General features: G+C 35.4%; 2 protein-coding genes and 3 pseudogenes across 5 annotated transcripts; all 5 read right to left on the bottom strand.

Moving 5' to 3' along the window:
- Positions 1-1,464: 1,464 nt before the first annotated feature.
- LOC104749210 (beclin-1-like protein) lies at positions 1,465-4,755 on the bottom strand. Of its 2 annotated transcripts, XM_010470801.3 has the most exons (10): positions 4,167-4,755; positions 3,749-4,074; positions 3,468-3,638; positions 3,231-3,355; positions 3,087-3,135; positions 2,676-2,834; positions 2,498-2,583; positions 2,322-2,393; positions 2,000-2,149; positions 1,465-1,905 (listed from the first exon to the last, which is right to left on the bottom strand). In XM_010470801.3, exons 1-10 carry the CDS (start codon positions 4,324-4,326, stop codon positions 1,650-1,652), a joined length of 1,554 nt encoding a protein of 517 aa, XP_010469103.2. In that variant the 5' UTR covers positions 4,327-4,755; the 3' UTR covers positions 1,465-1,649. The 2 variants fall into 2 exon arrangements, with proteins under 2 accessions (XP_010469103.2, XP_087347966.1); XM_087491840.1 differs by lacking the exons at positions 1,465-1,905; positions 2,000-2,149; positions 2,322-2,393 and having other exon boundaries at positions 2,419-2,583; positions 4,167-4,697.
- Positions 4,690-7,095, bottom strand: LOC104753223 (multiple C2 domain and transmembrane region protein 12 pseudogene; annotated as a pseudogene).
- A 1,643-nt stretch (positions 7,096-8,738) lies between these two features.
- On the bottom strand, positions 8,739-9,760 carry LOC104753221 (putative F-box protein At3g61730; annotated as a pseudogene).
- A 304-nt stretch (positions 9,761-10,064) lies between these two features.
- Positions 10,065-13,017, bottom strand: LOC104749208 (BTB/POZ domain-containing protein POB1). Of its 2 annotated transcripts, none has more exons than XM_010470799.3 (6): positions 12,421-13,017; positions 12,211-12,336; positions 11,990-12,111; positions 11,816-11,879; positions 11,281-11,560; positions 10,065-11,140 (listed from the first exon to the last, which is right to left on the bottom strand). In XM_010470799.3, the coding sequence occupies exons 1-6, from the start codon at positions 12,698-12,700 to the stop codon at positions 10,315-10,317; spliced, it is 1,698 nt and encodes a 565-aa protein (XP_010469101.2). In that variant the 5' UTR covers positions 12,701-13,017; the 3' UTR covers positions 10,065-10,314. The 2 variants fall into 2 exon arrangements, with proteins under 2 accessions (XP_010469101.2, XP_010469099.2); XM_010470797.3 differs by having other exon boundaries at positions 12,211-12,348; positions 12,421-12,902.
- A 1,034-nt stretch (positions 13,018-14,051) lies between these two features.
- On the bottom strand, positions 14,052-16,539 carry LOC104749207 (F-box/kelch-repeat protein At3g61590 pseudogene; annotated as a pseudogene). The gene is made up of 2 exons (XR_015584670.1): positions 16,119-16,539; positions 14,052-15,539 (listed from the first exon to the last, which is right to left on the bottom strand). The product of XR_015584670.1 is annotated as an F-box/kelch-repeat protein At3g61590 pseudogene (transcript).
- Positions 16,540-20,065: the final 3,526 nt, after the last annotated feature.

Here is a 20,065-nt window from a genome sequence, read left to right as displayed (position 1 = left end):
TTTTTTGCTTTTGTTTTTTTTTAATTCTAATTACCAAATTAATTACTGTAAGAAAAAACCACTCATTAGTCATTAATATATGTTTCCTTGGCTAAAGCTATATAGAGTACCTAGCTACCGGTACTCTCTCTCCTCTCTCTTACCGAGCCAAATGTTACGGCAACCATAATCCACATAACATATGATATCTCTCCTTGGAACGTCCTCTGATTTTCATTTTAAATAAAAATAGTTCAATCATCCAACATTTTAATCCTATAAACGCAGTTACAAACTCATAATTTATTATAAAATATAAATATTTTTAATATATTTTAATTTACTTATTTTATCATATCACACAAATTTAAAGTCTAAAAATAATAATTAAGAAAATGATAAATTAAAGTCTGATTAAAATGTTGGATAATTAAACTATTTTTATTTATCATTATAGCACATCATTCATAGACGATCACACTAACCATTAAAATGATAAAATCCAAAATATAAAGTATTGCAAGTGATTAAATACTGTGGAACATAATGTTTAGTCACCACAAAGGGTAATATCAAGTAGAGAGACTAATTAAAATATCTAAGTCTTCCAACAAAACATAAAGTCTGAAAACACAAAAAACAATCGATTAAACTAAAAATGATTAGGATTAATTAAGCATTAAAGTAAATAACATCTTAAATCATCAAACACATTTTTTCATTGACCGTGTTGATCTTCGTGACAACGTGGTCACATATAGGCTTTGTCTTGCCACGAATTAAAATCAGTCTTTCAAGTACACAAACTTTCACCATCACAATTGTTCCATCCGAGTGCGGATCTAGAACAAAATTTCGTGTGGAGCAATTATAATATATAATTAATAATATAGTTAATAAATATATATCCTTGTTTATGTTAATATATATATTGTATTTTTAAATATATTTTATGGTATGAAGTCCAAAAAGTGAGTCAAAATTTTTGAAAATATTGGTTTTATAATTATGCTTAATTAGATACACACTTAATTTATTAATAAGAAAATACACAGTTACAAACTCATAATTTATTATAAAATATAAATACTTGTAATATATTTTAATTTACTTATCTTATCATATCACACTTTAAAGTCTAAAAATAATAAATTAACTACAAAAAGAGATAATATTGTTTAATGTTACTAATTTACTAGTTTATTACATATATGTTTAAAAACTAAGATATATGTCTATTTTGCAATAAAAGAAATGTGAGTTAAATTTGTTAAAACTATAAAGTGAAAAAAAAAATAGAACTAAATGCATATAGTTTTATTTAAGAAAAAATGGAATAAGAAATGCTTCTCTTCTGAGTTTTAAAAGTTTGTAATATTAATTTGTTTGGTAAAATAAATACCTTTAAAATACAACTAGAAAATCTTAATAAGATTGACATGGTCCATTCGTTGTAATATCAATTATCTTTGCGAACATAAAGAATTAACGAAATAAAAGGCTTACACAATAACACGAGATAAGAATCTGTACAATAATAGATTGTAAGCATTTCCCTACCCAAAAAAAATTAAAATAGATTGTAAACATTAGTGTTCTTATTATTCGATGTTTTATAACATAAATGCTTAAAAACTATTCACACAAGTCGCTGATTTTAGTTCAATTTCTCACAAGTTTCTTTGGTTTTTACCAGACGGCTTACTGTTAGAATCAGGACCCCGCTTGGCGTACAAGGAACCAGCCGCTGATACATCAGAAGGCAAAGAGACCGTAGCAGAGAGAGGTTGGAAATTAGTGTTTCCAACGAACCAGTAGAGAGCCCATTTGAGATTGCAGAGAGTATACTTCAGTGCTTTTGTCCAACTCTCTTTCTTGTTGAAGCTCTGTGTTATCGAATACCCCTCCACTTTGTCATTTTCGATCCTGCCAAAAAATGTTATATGAGAGAAACTTATAAGGTTTTGGGTTCCACCCATAAACAAAAAAGATTTTTAGTTTTAGGAGAGTGGGGACTTGCTTGAATGGAAGTTTGAGGCATTTCTCTGGTGGGATGTTGTTCTCTTGGTCCTTTGAATTTGCGAAATCAGTAAAGTCTTTAAGACAGATCAAATACAGTGTCATGGCTTTATCGTACCGAGTGCTCCAAAACAAGTTTACAGGGCCAAACCTGACAGAGATCATTGAACAGTTTTTAGTTATAAAACGCTGAAGAAACTACTAAGACAAAACTCACCAAAAGACTCGCGTAATATCAGCACAAGACATATGTTTTAAAGTTCAACTCCAAGAATAATAAACCAGTACAAGACTATGCCAATTAAGCAATGAAAATTACTTACAGCTCATAAGTTTCGTTGTTGCTGTCTACAATTCTAGGATAGCTCCCCATCGGCTGTATCTTAACTCGACATCTTAAAAAGGGTTAAGAATAAAACTTCATAAACAGTAAATAGTATCCAACAACAAGATTAAAATAAGGAAAAGAATTGTGAGAAGATAGTAGTAACAAGGATACTGGAATTTTGGCCGGAAATAGTTACACATCGTGTGGAGGAGAAGACAGGCTTGGCCCCAAGCAGCATTGATCTCATCCCACTCAACCTAATAATGTTTCATATGACCTAAGTTAACACTTAATATGAGCAGAAAGAGGTTATAACCTATAAACATGCAACTTAACTTGAAAAGCTTACCTTTATGTCAGGGAGTAATCCAAGTCGAAAATTGTTAATTGTACCAAAATCTCCATCATACCGTATGGGGAAGGCATCAATCAGTACGTTTGTCTTATTTAATAACTCTAAATGTGCTTGTGAAACTTCAATCTTTGCCAAAATTGCATCTCTCTCTTCCTGTTAGCAAGACGTACATATATTTAAACACTAGATCTAAGAAACGAGTACTGTTACGCTGATAAAGCCTAAACCTTCACAGATACAAGATGACTACAAAAACCTATATAATTGCTATGAACACTAATGCCACAATGAGAGAGAACTATTATCAAGAATCTGTGAAGCAAACGAATGAAAGCTCTGGACTCTCTAAAGTATCATTTAGTAAACAAATGAGGGAGAACACTAAGAATATCACCAGCAACGCACGTGATGGGCTATTAGTTGAAACTGAAAATTATTGAACTCTTGCCAATACCTATTACCAGAAAAGTCATAAAATCATGTGATAAAAAAAGAGATAGCAATATAAATGTATCGTTGGCCAATAAGGAAACAGTGAGAGAGCTTAACCGATCTTCGAGTTCGTTAAAGCGATTTCCCTTTGATTCGAGCTCCTTCAGTTGATGGTTCAACTCAGCATTTTGTTTCTCTGTTTCTTCTATAGCTGCAACAAGTTTTCTTTCTTCTTCCTCAATCTAAACAGAGCAGGAAAACAACAACAACAACAAACTTGTCACTTAAAAAACTATCTGCAATTCATCATAGAGTTACTTAAAACAATATGCTGAAACCTGAAAAAGTAAGTACCTTCTTTTTTTCCTTGAGAAAATCAGATTCACTAAGAACATCTCGTGTCTCCCCTTCTAACCGCTGAACGCAAGCTTCGTAAGCTTCCACGTCCCTCGTCACATCCTCAACTTCTTTTTCAAGTTTATCAGACAAAACCCTCATGCATTCTAAGCACAATGGCTGTTCAACCTAATAAAATAACTCACAAGCAAGAAAAGTATTATCATGATGACTTCAGTTTTATCCAGGAGATACAATACAACACTCTACAATACCAAGAATACAAAAACATCATATACCTGAGTCTGAGTTCTAGCAATATCAAAAGCTCGTGTCAAGACATTGATAGTGGCATTAAAGCCAGAATTATTCGAATGCAACGGACCGTTTTGGCCGACTTCAAGGTTGTGAGAAGCGGGTGAATCAGAAGCAGGCTCAGACTTATACACAACAACAAACGAGTCTTCCATAGCCTTTCCAGATTGGTTAGCATCAGCACCACGAGGACGTGGAGGAATGCCCTGAGCTTGAGGAGGCTTGTGTCGAGGTAAGACAACAAAGGAGTTGTCCATACGTGTTGAACCAACAACACTGTTAGCTCCATATCCTTGTCCCTGCATTGTTGCTGTATGTAACCAATCATATTAAGTTTTATAAACTAGAGAGACTTCTTATTAGATAGACTTATAAGTTTTATGAACACTGAAACTAACTAACCGGAAGCGGAAGGAGGAGAATCGGAGAAGAACTTGGCGGCGTAGGAATCGACGACGCCGACGATTGTAAGGGAGTGGTGACAGTTTTGGCAGACCCATTTAGGGAGACTCGGGTCCATCGGGATGCTCCGGGTTTTATCGGGGATCTCCTCTTTCCTCATCTCGCTTCCCAATTTTTGAAATCAAATCTCTCTATCTCTAGGGTTTGGATTTTCACCTTCCTCTCTCTCTCTACTTACATAATCAATCTGTGATGATGATGATGATGATGATGATACAAGGATCGACCCTAAGAACAGAGATTCAATTGAAGATGTTGATGATGATGATGATGATGATACAGAGAGCGAGATAAAAGAGAGATTTAACAAAGATTACTAAAGTCTCGTATTTAATTGGATTTTTAGGTTTGTAAGAAGAGATTGTAATTAAACCAGAAATCATAATTAATTAAACCAAATAGTATGAGATTGCCCCAAAAAAAAAAAAAAAAAAAAAAGTATATCCAAATCTTAAAGAGAAACAAAAAAACAAAAAGAGAATATCTCAAAACCAAAACAAATAATAAAACGGAGGAGAACGTAAGCCTCAAATGGGGTCTTCGTTGGTCGGCAGTCTTCTGAAGAAGTTCTGGAATGCGTAGGGCAAATCGTTGCGAGTACACGGGAATTTAAGCCACCATAAAATAACTACGCAAAAGACAATCCTAATAATTGGGCAGTAATCCCAAAAAATGTTAAAGATGTTCAGGATGATGTAACAGAAGAGAGCCGAAACAACCGAAAGAAGTGGATGTCCAATTAGCAAATCAACAAGCGCTAGAAACCGTTCCCCTTGTTTCGCAGCATCCCCCAATAGTGACATCACCTGCTCCATAATCTTCCTCAACCTATCGTACCTCATCTTAAGAATGTTTACATCCATTTCCCCCGACGGAAACGAGTCCAACTCTTCTGCTAACTCGTCTAGGTTGATCACTTCCAGTCCCCAAAGCTTCAAATCCACGGAAACCAACGGAGGAGGAGGAGTGCCGTTCCGATAGTGCATTATTGTCTTGACCCCTGACGTAACAGCTAGAAGCACAATAAAAATCACAGCTAGCCACGAACTCGCCAAACACAACATCCAGTACTCCCAAAAAATAAACACTAAAATGATTCCAAATGCACCGGCTTTCGGAGGTAACTCTTTCCCGGATCTGATCAACTCAAGGGTCGAAACCCACCACGTTAACCTCTTATAGACTATGCAAAGCCTTCCATAATTAGCTTTCGTTCTTCTCATACTGAAATTCTTACTCTTCGGCTTCAACATATCCGACACGACTTCGCTTCCCAGAGGCGGCAAAGTATTCTCAAGATTCGCACAGTTCAAATCCACAGCTTGTGCTCTCATCTTGTCGACCTGATACATGGACACTGGAGACTTGTAATGAGTTTTAGGTAACATCCAACGGAAAGGAGCCGAAAACCATACGTACAATTCAGCACAATTAACATAGCGAATCGCGAGCTGAAGCTCTCCCATTTTCTTCAGCCCGCTGCTTCCCAAATTCATTATCGGATACGAGCAAGTGTAAATCCAGTCACAATGTACACGATTCAATGGGATCCTCACTTTCCCGATCGGGACATCTTTCCCTATAACCTGGTAGATTTTTCGGTTATCGTAGATCCCAAGCGTTACCACCGTACACTTTTCATAGACATCCCACGAATACTGCTCGTTCCACTTGGGTGCGACATTATTAACCACGGTTCGAGTCCTCGCCCATTTATTCCCATATTTAGCCACCACATAACTGTCGATGTCCGCTTTTTTCTCGTCTCTTCCCTTTAAACCGGTTGCCCCCAAAATCCCGATTTCCAATTTCCCGAGCACACCCGGCCATAGCCCTTTAACATAAGCTCTGAAGTCACTCGCGTATTCGACGCATTCCTCAGCAACGTGATAAGCCTGATCAGTCGCTAGTTTCATCTTGAGTCTGCTTGCAAACCTCCTCGAATCTCCTGCCGGTTCGACCTTAACCGGCATTTCAAGGTCATAGAACAAAACCGGTGTGGAACTTGGAATTTTAAGCGGAGTCATCTCTGAGAGCTTCTTCTCTAACATCCCTATGCATTCTTCGTGTTGCTCGTCGACTCTGTCCATCACCTTAATGACGACGGTTCCTTCTAACGGCTCTGATGCAACTAATATTAGATCTTGGTTCCATGACGGGTTCCTACCGGGAGAAACTCCGGTTTTGAGACGCACATCACCTAGAGCTGCCGTCACGTATGCCGAAGGAGTCCGCTTATGATCGCTAGGCATCAAATCGTGACCTGAAACAATGGTAATCCTAACGTAACAGAGCCTTGGGGCTAGGTAGACCTTAGGTCGCGTGTTGATCACGTTACGTGGACTCACTTCAGAGGCGTCTGAAAACCAAGCCTCTGAATAAACCTCGTCAACTTGTGTACCAAACCAAGCCAACATCAGCAAATCCATGTGATGACCTGTTTGGGCATTCTGCATAGAGTACCACTGAGGCGCGATTCTTGCGTCGGGAGGAACCCTACTCGGAATCTCCGAGGCCAGTTTGAAGTTTCGCTTGCCAATTACGGTTTTGGTCGCATCGTCTATGAGAGTAATGGACAAGACATCACCTTTGGTTTTGTCGAAAGCGAACACTTGATTCCACTCCATATTTTGTCCCATTGGCAGATCTTTGGTCGAGGATTTGTAGTTTCCGAGAGTGATTCGACGATGGGGATTACAACAGTGTCGGCTACTTTTTTCTTGGCTTGGATTACTTCTAAGTAAAGAAACTCCATCTGCTCGACGAGGTCATGTGAAGATGTTGGGCCGCGAGGGTTCCGAGCTCCTCTTTCTCCCCCAAGCTTTGGAGAGATTTGCTTGACGAAGAAATCATCTTTCTTGGCAGCCATCTCTGAAACAACAAAAAAGAGTTAGGAAAAAAATAAAAAATATGAGAAACCTTGAAAAAATCCAGGAGACACTTTCACATGGTGAAACATTTCTAAGTAATTAGAATTTATTATAATAAACCATATCTTTAAAAACTTAAAATTTTAATCAAGTAGTTTATTTGTTATTTTTATTTTTTTATGGCATAAATCATAAAAGTTTTTTGCTATCTAACAAATTCTATTATGCGTAATTTTAAATTTTATAGAGTCCAGTGGCAAACCTAAGAACATTATTCTGATTAGGGTCAACATATATATATAATATATATTAAACTATTTTGATTAGGTAAAAAAGTTAATATTTTCTAGTTTCATTTATTAAAATTACATAAACTAATAATAAAATATAATATTACAAAACATATATAGTAAATATTACATTATCTTTTTAGTTAAGCATATATACGTAACAATATTAATAAATAATACAATTACTAAAGTATAGAAAATGAATTTAAGGAAATAAAAGTTTAATTTAGTATGAAAATCATGATAGCAATTAAAATGGAAAAAGAGCAGCACTGTTCATGAAAAAAACCATCGTATAGGGCTATATGGGTATATACTAATTCTAACTTATTATTAACTAATAAAAAGATAAATTTATGACTAAAAATTTTCAACATACTAATATTCAAAAACATTGTGGAAACACAATAAAATATTCCATAAACAGTATTGGCTTCGCTAGAAAAAATAGAACGACAAGAGGAAATAAGAAGTAACCTTGATACCAAAAAAAAAAAAGTAACCAGGGGCGACAAAGGAAACCAGAGACTTACTGCACAAGGAAGCAGACGACAGCTTGCATACGAATCAAGCAGAAGCAACAACAGACGACCTAACTTGCAGATGAAGAAGCCAGCGGCCAGCGACCTAACTTGCGACAGAAGCAACCAGAAACAACAACCAAAGCTTTCAGATAACTTCCAGCAGAAGCACAGATTTAAAAGACAAAAACAGTGACTTGAAGAAGATGAAAAACAAATTTATGTTTGGATTTCCTTACCCAAACAAACCACCGGTGATGACTCCGGTGAGAGAAGTGACGGTGGCTCTGGTGGTGGTGACTGCGGCTGAACGTAACGTGACGAACAACTCCACGTCTCCACTTCCAAACGATCAAGAACACACCAAAACAAAGACAGCAACTTTGATCTCAACAAGGATGGTGATGGTGACCTAAGATTCAGATTCAGATTCAGTTTTAGTTAGGCTTTGATTATTCCTTTTGATTACACACCACGCATGCATTACATATTTATATATACATATATAAGATATTTACATAGTGTTGAACATAGTAATTGTCCCTATAAAATATACACAAAGTGTTGAATATAGAAACAGAATTTAGAGAAATGGAATATTTAAAATTTTAACATTAAGAAAGTGAGATCCCGGAAAGTATTTGAATGGTCGACATGAATCTTCTTATATTAATGAATTGGTATGTGTTTCGTAAAGTTGTAAACTTTTAATGAGCTAATTAATGTTTATCTTTATTTTACTGAAGAGAAATAGGATTTGATGAATACCAGATATACAGTATATCATATACTCTTTGTGTGAGACTTTGAAGACAAAGCACTGTGAAGGAATCAGAGAAGCTGCTGGGAGATTCTGATGGAAACAATGTCACCGTCTGTTCCTGCTTTCATTGTGTGCTATTTCACAAGGATTCCTGCAATTTAGATTAATTTGTTGAAGAATTGTAATTGTGTTTCTTTCTTCCTAGATAAAGATGGTTGATTATGTAATGTGATTTGGACTTGATACCTTCGTTTTGTTGCAGTCTCGTGTGAACAGCGACAGCGTGGGGTGCGATAACTGCTTTAGGTTGGGAATCATCTGGCTCTCCGGTCCAAGACTTGAGGTTGAGAATACCTATATATATAGAGGTTTCATGTGAGATGGAGAATGATTGAGGATGAAGGCATAAGAGTGTAATTAAGTTACCTGAGGATGACGACTCTTTAAGGTGTTTGAGATCAAATATGGCTCCACAAGCTGCACTTGCGTCTTTCTGTAACTTATGAGATCCAATAAGATTGTAATCCCAGCTTCCATCTTTGTAGCCTTCACTGAGGAACAGTTCCATGTGCCTAGCATCAAGTGTTTGCATTGTTCCTACACAATAAATAGAAACACTCTCAATTGTAATTTCGTTATACTAAATAGACTGACATAAAATACTAAGGTTTCAGCAACAGATTAGAGTTGGTTAGTGTCTTTTACCATCACATGTACTGAGGTCACAAACAGGGCAACGCACAAGCTGTAAATCTGGAAAATAAGATAAGTCATGTTACAGTTTTTTTCCTGTAGTTGACAAGTTTCTGCAGGTCATGAAAAAGAAAAGTTTGTTACCTGCAATCCAGATACCACCTTTGATGTCGTTGATGACACATGAACCACTGGATTGTAACATTCGTTCTATGGTTCCATCCCTTGGGACTTTGAGATGACCACTCAAACTCTCAGTCAGGAGTGAGCTTCGAGAGTCAAGTAGAAAGGCACCAATCCGCATCCAATCTATAATTACAGTGTCAAAACCAGATAGAAATGAGGCTGTGATCATCAAATGAAGAAGTTCAAAGTCAAAAGAGATCTGGACATGCATGGTCGTTAATATCAGTTTCCATAGAGAATAAATAAACATATGGCCTGGTATCTATAATGAACATGACTTTTTGACAAATCAGTAGACTATGAGTATGATGAACCCAACCCTATCCAGGGACTAACCAATATGCTTCTTCTTCTGAACGGTTTATATACCCAACAAAAATTACATAGAAGACCGTTAATCACGATAAATTATTTCAAATCTGAATAACGAACATTTACTTTTTATTTATTTATTTTTGCATATACTTTCTTTGTTCACAACTTCGTTAATGAATTACCAGTACAACAACAATCTATGCTAAGAAGAATATTCATTAAAAAGTTAAAATCTATATAAACCAAACCAGTAGTGAGCGTGAACAGAACAAGATACAACTCTGAAACGCATTTACATTCTTCTTAAACTTAACTTGTCGTGGGAACGTTGTTTAACCTTACTTTTTTGTAAGCTTTTCTTAGTCTTCGTCAAGCCTTACAAAAGATACTACGCATAAAAAAAGACAGTTAGAGAGAGAGAGATTGTGGCGTGAAGGAGGATACGGGTCACTAAGGATCTGTAGACCTTTTGATGGTAAGTTCTGCTCTGAGATGGAGAATGCCATTGATGAAGTATTGACTATCCTCTGCGATAAAAGACGTCCACGCTATCCCAAACAGGTTTCTGTAACCAACTGCTTTACCTCCTGTGAACGTGTAGTTCCCTTTGTATTTGCTTATGAAATCTTCTGCAGGCTTTGACCTCGCCGAGAATTCATAGTCCACTCCGAAACTCACTGACCCTTTCTCCTGCATCCCTAAGAACAGCCCGAAGCAGTGGAACGAGCTCTGTTGGTCCATGTTGCAGTGAGCTGAGAGGAAAAACCCTTGACCTCCTAAGTGGAAGGCCTGCGAATACACTCTACCCGATGGGAACAATCCTGCGCATTCTTCTCTTTTCAGGTCTAGGTAGACTACGCACTGCGGTCTAGGGAGCTCAAACTCCACGACTTTGACGGGTCTGTATTTGTACGCCCTCTCTATGAGGCGGCGGTTCAGGGATGCGGATTCTTCCGCAGCTAGGCTACGTTGTCTGTGTGGGGCTTCTGCTTTGAAGAACAGAGCTTCTAGAACAAGCTTTGATGCTATTTCATGCTCAAAGTCACTGCAAGTCAGTACTTTCTTCAGCTTCCGGCATGTCATGAATGGGAAGCGGATGGAGAGTGCAAGGCGTGACCCGAGAATCTCTCTTCGCTCTTCCAAACAAGGGTATTGTGCTCTTGCCCACTTCAAGATAAAATCATAAACTGCATCCTCTGATGCAATTTGCAGATCATCGCTTGATAGAATTGCCTCAATCCCTGCTAAAGGTAGAGACATAACCTCCTCATGAAACCTGCAAAAAAAAATGTTCAACCATGACTTATAAGAATCGACCACACAATCTCGTGTGTTTTCATACTTCCTGATTACAGTAAAAATACATGGAAATGCAGTCGTCAAAACTATGTTATAGGTAGTTTCAGGTGGTCTTACTTGGTAATATCCTTGTAGCGGGCAGCAAGGAACTGTTTTGCAGCATCAGTTAAAGGCTGAACAGCTTTGGCCATTAGAACACTAGAAGGAAGCTCGAGATAGAGCAACGCAGACTCAGGAGTCATAGGCATATTGCGGAGAAGTCTACTGCAGTACCTCATGCAAGAGGCAACTTCAAACTTATCAGCAGCCATCAGAACATCTAATAAGGCAGGTGCTGTGGTGACAGATACCGCATTGCTATACATAAAGTTTAAAAGCTCCATCAAGGCAGCTTCCTCTGTTATACACACACAAAATAGGATATGTATGTAAATCAATTATAATGCTAATATGGATATCCAAATTACTCTTAAAAAATGAAGGCTTTAAATATAGTCACCAAAAAACCATATACAGTAGTATGTGTAACTAATACACAACGGAAGAACAAATGTAAATCTGTCTATAGTCTGGCAAAGTAATAATGCGTTCAGATATGTATGGCTCATACGAATCACAAAAGCCAATAATAGCTTGGGTTGCAATGGCGTACCTGATGCATTAATTCTAAGGGTAACATGCCTTTGCTCAGATTCTCTCATTCCATTGGAGAACAACTATAAAGATTTCGAGAAGAAAAGAAGAAAACAAATGGATTAAGAGTAAGAGTAAGATACATATGAGAGCAAAAGGAACATGAATGAAGAGAACCTAGTGATATATATACCTTGTAAAAGAAAGGGCTTTTGGCAGCTAATATAGGAGAACTAATATGAAGTTCTTTGACCCTAACAACAGTAGAACAATCCATTCCCCAGTTTGGCTCACTAGACGTTTCATCTTCATCACCTTTTCAACAAAATAACATTAAAAAAAAAAAACCTGAAGCTCTTCCTTGTGAAGCTAAAAACTATATATTCAAAGGAGGAAGTTCTCTGCTTATTATACCTGATAAAGCCTCTTGTTCTTCAACCATTGCCTCTCCTTCATCATCAAGATTGTCACCACCAGGACATCCATCCATGTCAGGTTGCTCATCGGTTAAAATCTGCTCCTCAGGACATGCCACAATGTCTGAAACGGTGACTACAAATTCAAATTCAAATTCAATAAAAACCCTAAACAAAGCAAAAAGCCATAAGAACAATAAGGACATACCACCAGCAGCAGATTCCTTCTTGATGATATCTTCTCTTCTTCTCTTACGATGACGAGCCCAATCAGCGATACTCGTACACCCTTCAACGTCGGACCTAGAATCAGAAGGACCACCCATGATCTCGATCCGGAGCAAGCGATCAGAGAAGTTACTGTCATTAAAAGCGAATCCAAAATCGCCGTCGGAGGAGGAAGATGAGCCATGTCCATGACGAGAGAAATCAGAAGAATCCATCTGGGTTTTGGGATCGAACAGATCCGTGTTTTCACTACCTCTCATTCGCAAAAAGACAGTTCTCCTTTTTCATTTCTTTTGCTTTTGTGTGCTTCAGCCGGAGAAACTGATCGGAGAACTTTTTTGGAAAGAGAAAAGCTGAACGAACGGCTTTCAGACGAAAGGCTACGAAGAGAAGAGACCGACCCACCCAAGTGACCAACAAGACTACTACTACTACTTACTATTTCTTTCTTATCTTTGTAATAACCGGTTCTGATTCGGTTCGATTTCATGAACCAATAATCAATCCTCCGGTTTTCTCTCTAGTGGCTGCTGCTACAACATTTTGAATTTTATTTTATGATTAGGAAATTAGAAACGTAAAAATTAATAAGTTTTGAATTTTTATACGTTTAGTTCCTAATTTTTTGTCTACGAAAAATCCGTGGAAAAAAAGGAAACAATATTTCAAAATCTATTTTTAGAACGTTGAAAATTCGGGTTTAGTTTTAATTCTTAGGAATCGAGCTGTGTGTTTTTGAAGTATTCGTTTGGAGAGAAGTCTAGTGGGCACTATGTGTGGTCAATTTCAGATGGTTGGTCCAACCCAGCATGTTTTTTTTTTTTTTTTTATATATATCGATTTAACATCCCATCCAGAGTTTAACTCGTTTAATGCTTGTTACTGTTTTGGAAGCCATCGTTGGTTTTAAAAATTAAACAGCAATAAAACTAATCGTGCTTAATGGTGTGTCATAATCATGTTTTGTCTTCTATGTTCCCTTTTTCGTGTTTAGGTCTTAACTCTCAACTGATAATTAGAGGCTAATTCTCTAATTTGATTTTATTATTATTGATGTGATAGCAATGACACACATCATCAAGAAAAAGAAAAAAACATGTAGAACCCCATACATATCATATCATACCGTCAATTTTTTAACACGAGCTATTTATGAATCAACTAACGAGGGACAGTTTATTCCATTTTCAAAAATTAAAAGGCTATCAAACTCGAAAACAAATGTGACCCCCTAAGAAAATTATAAAAAGAACGAATTTATACGTTATATATAAAACAATATAGATAGATAGCTGTTGTCCATTACCCGTAAACCTAACACTGCCAAACCTGACAAATCCCATCACGTAAAATAGGTCCCAATTTTTTTAAAAAAAATACTACAAGTACAAAAACATTTAAAACCAAATTTACAGCTATAGTAGTAGTACGTAAAAACAGATATACATTAAAATTCCTTATTATTATAATTTAACTGTAAAAAAATAAAACAAAAAGTACAAGATTCATAATTTATCCTCGAGGAACAGCAACAAGACAACCCTTCAGTTTCAGTATCCGACCCATTTACTTGAGATATTGTGGGCCACCCAATGTCACAAAGCCAAGAGAGATAAAAAAAGGATTCGATTGATCAAAATAAAAGTATCTGGGGCTCATTCATAAATCTTATAATTTATAAAGTACCAAATTGCAAATAAACAATACATTTTTCCAATATAACATAAAAAAAACATTACCGTCCAATCATCTCTCATCAAAGCCGCCGGCGATTTTCTCTGTGCAAAAAACAATCCAGTAGAGATATTAAAAAAAGGAACTCCAAGACGTTACTATGGAGCAATCTCGAGTCTTGGTTCGAAGCAAAACCCAGTAAAAAGCTGAAGAGGAAACTTCTTGGTAACAGGACATTTCTGAGACCATTTCCAATACTTGAGGTTCATGTCGAACGTGAGTAGCGCTGGAGATCCATAACTTTGAATGTAAACCATATCATCAGTACCACTACTAGCGAACACGTCGTCGAATTCACCAAAACCTTGGAAGAATCTTTGAGGCATTTTGGCCATCTCTACCCATTCTTTACCTTTCAAAACCCAAATCCCAATTCCTTTTATAACTTCTGGTCGATCGTGTTTACCTATTCCTCCAACGATCACTAGCCTCTCTCTTAGATTCATCAGTCTCCCGCAGGTTAAAGAACACGGCATTGGTACGAAACTCCTCATCAATGAGGATGATGATCCGACTGAGGAGGATACATTGGTAGCTATCAAGCCGTGGCGATGATCAGAGCCTCCCGTTGAGTAAATCAAGAAGTATAGAACACCGTCGCAGATCACACTCTCGTTTCCTCCTCTCCATCCGGATAAGACATCAGTTACTGAAGTTGTCCAAGTCATTGTTTCTGAGCTGTAGAGATGAATAGAGAGATCCCACTGGAAGAAGTTCCCTGGAACTTGCTTCGATTTCACTATCGAGACTAAGTAACTCCTCTGTGTACGGTTCACCGCTCGGTTTGCTTGGCTTGCTCGGTTCACGCAGGTTGACATTGCGGTGTAATCTGTTGATCTGTGACCAGGAGGTTCGAGAAGTCTTCTCCATTGTTTGGTGATTGGATTAGAGACATAGATCTTGTTTCTGCAGTCGTTGTCCATGAAACAAACCAATCCACAAGAGGATGCAACAAACCAGTTCGATGTCTCGATACAAGGGAGATCGAAACTGTACCATTTCCGGATAATGGGGTCATAAGCATAACCCGATGGGTCATCAGTGCTAGTGAACATGAAGTACCAAGGCCTTTGAGGAACCGAGTTGTTGGAGAAATTCCATAAGAACCTTCGTGAAGACACAATCTCGTTCCATCTTTTGCAGACAGTGCCAGCTCTGAAGATGCTTGCAATGGGGAGAAACGAGAGGATGCGTTCTAGTAAATCATCGGGGAGAAGTGAATCCATTGAAAAGGTTTCGACTTTGTTGGTATCATCATCGCTCTGTTCAGAGTATGATGATTCAGCTTCAGGGACATATGTAGTAATGTAGCTGTAGGGATAATTAGTCCAAGACGTTTCAGCTGCTTCCATTCTCAAAAAGCCACTGAAACCACACAAATAATAAAAGCAATTTATAACCTTTTGTTCACATCCAAATACATAAATCAAAAGACAAGACCTTTTGAACAAGATTTGCTTTAAGGAGACATGCATAATATCAAATCGAAAAATGCAGAAGATGAAGAATTTGGAAAGATAACAACAACACTACTAATAGTATTCAGACATAGTCAAAGTACTGAAGCAATACATGTTTTCAGACAGAAACCAAAAAGATTATTAAAAAAAGAGAGAAAAGGAGAAAACTTGTGTCATCCTTTCAACGTAAAGATTCGAGTGATGAGAGAAGGAATACAAAATTTCGATATTAGTTAGGTGTTACAACAACAAAAAATAAAATAAAAATCTACGTTTTTTTTTGGTTTATTGGAAATGAAATTAGGCTATACGGATACATCAATCGAATCGAATCGAACATCAGGTAACAAGATACATCATAGATACCAATCACAGAGTATAAACAAACACGGAACTACAGATCAATGAAACCCACTCACAAACAAAACCAAAGAAAGAGACAGTGAAATCAAAACATAAACTAATCTCGATTCACTAAACACACCTTCGATTTAAACCGAAGAAAATGAGATTTGCGAGACGAAATGCGGGTTTCGTGGATCTCGGTTTCCAGAAAGATGAGATTTTTCTAGGAACGGAAGATGGAAAACGAAATGGGTTTCTTTCGGTTTTGGATTTGTCAAACAAGAGAGTAAGAATGAGGTTCACCAAAAACAGAACAGAGAGATTGCGATTTGAGGAAAAATCTGGTCTTTACAGAGAGAGGAGAAGAAGAAGAAGAAGAAGAGACGTTTCTTGGTTCGATTGTTAAAATAGTGAATGAATGACAAAAAGAAGATTTACAGACAGAGACGAAAGATAAAAACACAACCGGAAAGGGAAAGACAAAAGAAGAAGAAGAGAGAGCAAGCGCGAGCAAGAGAGAAGACAATACGTTTTTTTGCTCTCTCTCTCTTTTAATTTTTATTTTTTGAGGCCAAAAAGGGTTTTAAATAGCTAAATTCGATTACAGTGCAGGCGCGTGCCCGAGCGTGTTATTTAACTTAATTTTTTAAATAAAAAATAGTAAAATATAGTATTAATATTGGAACTATTTTGTAAAAGAAAGAAAAAAAATAGTTCATGGGAACTTACAAAAAAAAACCACAAAAACTTTCATAACACCAATAATAATGCTGTCTTACTCATCAACCAGCTTTTTGTATATCAAAAACATTGTTATAGTGCTCTTAAGTAGAAAACACCAAAGACCATATACTGTATGTATTTTTTTTACCTTACACTCATGCCCTAATATATACTACTAGTTGTTTAATTAGTTTTATTTAAAAACTTATCGGATTAGTGATATATAGGACAGATATCAATACAATAGTAGAAATTAGTCTAACTGTAGGATATCAATACAAGCGTGTATATCTCCGCATCTTGTTTTGTTTGTAAATAACTTCCTACCTAATTGGTTCGTTTGAGCTGATCCGCTGTAGACAAAAAAAATTAATTGGCAAATTACTACCAATAACCGTTGTGTAAAGAGTGATAATTAATCGTTGTCAAAAAAAAGAGTGAAAATTATAAAAAAAGTAGAGTGTTTATTAATTTGGTATCTACTCTCGCAACCAGAGAGGTTAGCTGAAAATGACATACAACATGAGGTAACCTTTTTGTCTTTTTTTGGGTTATATATATTTTTGAAAAAAAGATTAATTATTTGTGAAATGAATGAATAAATAAACAAATCAAAATAAAAAATTGAATTATTAATTCCATTAGTAATTATACTTTGCTTTTCAAACACTGAAAGGTCTGTCTCGCTACTTTCCTTAGCCTAGACTTCTCGCAGTTTCTCAGTGGCCTGTCCTTTACCTAATACACTCACTCTACCAAAAATAAAACAAAATTAAATCAAACACAAAAATTAAATATGTACAAATTATTAATTTTTTTAATTTTTTCGTCATGTGCACTAACTAGATTTAACGTGTAAAGCTATGTATCGATCTCAGCTTCATACGCATTACTACTTTCTTTCTTCTTTCGATCATATGCCCTTACCCTTTATAGTTATGTAGCTACTTCGATATTTATATTCCATAGAATTTTAGACAAATGCGTTTAATTAGTGGCTAAGATCACATTGCTCGTTATATGCCAACTTTAACAAAATTGGATCTGTGTTGTTGTCTATGTTTTTGAGATCTGAGTTCAATTTTAATGAGCATGTTACTAAGCCCATTACCAAAGATGATATATATAGTTCTTATGGCCGATTGATCATGTTTATATAAATGTTCGGTTGGTAAACATATATATATATTGGCAATTGTTTTTCAGCGTAAGCAAGTAGGAATTTTATGGAAATGCAAACTAAATTTGTTTTGAACTGTTTTATTGTTAAACTGTGAATGTATGTATGTACCTAATTTTTTAATTAAAGAATGTAGTTAAGGAGAAATGAAAGAAACGAGTGGAAATATCCAAAAGAATATACCATGCAAATATAACCTTTAATTTTTTGATAAATCCAAAAATCAAAGCATATACCTAATATACTATGTACTGTAGTAATGCATCGTCTTAAATATTATTGTTATCGTTTTATACTTAAAAGCACCGAAGATTCAAAATACTTCATTTTCATGAATATGGCACTTGTTTTTTTTTAAAAAGGAATTGAACGTATACAAATTCCAAATTGCTATGTTGTTATAGGGATCGCTGATCTAATACGTATGCGTCACTATGTGAAATCCATCATGGCAAAAGAAAGTGTATCCAGTGTAAATTAACAAATTCACAACAAGCATGAAGCATATGGAAGTATATGTTTGTTTCATTAAGTATATAACTGTATTGTAGATAGTAGTAGTAGTAAGGCATAATTTTTATTAACTTGCAAAAAAAAAAGTACAAACTTATGGCTCTCGTAACATGATTTATTGAAGTTGAGTTGGAGAAAAAAATATTATAATTCGATGTAAGTTGCAGTAAAATTTATTTGGTAAAAACAGCAGTTTGATGTAATGGATCGCTGTAAAAATCTGATTTATTAATCTTATCAAAATTACTGACTGATGACATTTTTGTGGTAGATGTTGCAGTATGTATTATTTGATTATAATTATTAAAAATATTAGTGAATATATTTCACAAAATTTTAAAAAATAAAAGAAATAAAAATATTTAAATAATAAAATAATTTTAATATACAAAAAGTTAACTAAACTTCTTTGTTACATTGCAAATTAAAAAAAATAAGTACATGCATACCATAATATTTACAATCTTATCATATTTAGGTCTATGCCTATTTTCATTTCAAATGATAATAAAAAATAATAATTTAGGAGAAATAAAATAACTAATTAAAAAAGTTATCAAATAACAGAAAAACAGTAAAAATTGTTTTTATTGATATATGAATTAAATAAAAACAAAATGAATATTTTTTTTGTATTACATAACTGAATTTTCGTTTTTTTAATTAAAAAATAGATAACTCAACTTACCACATCTTAACTCATGAAAATTTCAATGATGTTGAATAATGTTTTGAGTTAACAATTTTACAGAGGATATAACTCAAAATTGTAATTCAACCATAACACATTGTAACTCAAACTCAACTTTAATTATTTTTAGTTTTGTTGTTGATTGGTAACATTTTTGAATAATCTATGAGTTAAGTCCATAACTCAACTTAACTCAATGGTAACACATGTTACCAATGAAAGCCTATATGTAAAGCATCTAACTTGTATATACTTCTTTTTTTTCTTTTATTAAACCCAAACTAATCTTAGAGAGTAGAGGCAGTAGTCAAATCGTGTTTAGGTATATGAATTAATAGTATGTATAAATTAAAAACAACAATTTTTTCTTCTCAGAAGAACAAGATTACGATGTGAAGATTATTGGAAGATCTAGCAGGATCAATATGCACTAATCAATTTGGCCCATTTGGTGGTCCGTGTAAAAGCTATATAAAAACACAGAAAGTAATAAATTAACAATATATAGAGAGAAGAAGATAGTGGCAAAAACTAATTTGTCACTGACGGTCCGTTATGGACCGGCTTTGGTCTTTCTGCCAAAGGTACCTTTGTGCACATTAAGTCACTTCTCACTTTTCATTCTTTACATTTATGGAGCAAACATGCACACACAGTCACAGACATACAATTTCTATATAATAACTGATCATAGCTATGATAAACAATTTGTTTCTTCTGAATTATGAACGAATTTAAGATCCTATATGCTGACTTCACATTAAACTCACAGCTGTTAAGAAGAAAATTGTTCTGCAGATATTTTATAACTCGACAACGAAAACTAATGTTAAGTTTTTGACCATGGCACATTCATATGTCTAATATACCAACATATGATATGAATTAGGTATTGTAACATAATCGTGAGAAGTCCAAAATAAAATCAAAAAGAGGAATGATTGTGGAAGTGGACTAATCTTTTGCTGTTTTTGTGTGT

This window comes from Camelina sativa, chromosome 16, assembly GCF_030686135.1.
Source record: "Camelina sativa cultivar CO46 ecotype springtype chromosome 16, ASM3068613v1".
NCBI lineage: Eukaryota > Viridiplantae > Streptophyta > Magnoliopsida > Brassicales > Brassicaceae > Camelina > Camelina sativa.
This window is presented reverse-complemented; position numbering and strand designations above follow the sequence as displayed.

Coding starts and splice junctions, on each gene's coding strand:
- LOC104749210 (XM_010470801.3), bottom strand. CDS start 4,326: ATGAGGAAAGAGGAGATCCCCGATAAAACCCGGAGCATCCCGATGGAC. Junction 3,639..3,748: donor TTGCTAGAACTCAGACTCAG/GTATATGATGTT, acceptor TTATTTTATTAG/GTTGAACAGCCATTGTGCTT. Junction 2,150..2,321: donor AACAACGAAACTTATGAGCT/GTAAGTAATTTT, acceptor GATCTCTGTCAG/GTTTGGCCCTGTAAACTTGT.
- LOC104749208 (XM_010470797.3), bottom strand. CDS start 12,700: ATGAGAGGTAGTGAAAACACGGATCTGTTCGATCCCAAAACCCAGATG. Junction 12,112..12,210: donor AGAACAAGAGGCTTTATCAG/GTATAATAAGCA, acceptor TTTGTTGAAAAG/GTGATGAAGATGAAACGTCT. Junction 11,561..11,815: donor CCTTAGAATTAATGCATCAG/GTACGCCATTGC, acceptor TGTGTATAACAG/AGGAAGCTGCCTTGATGGAG.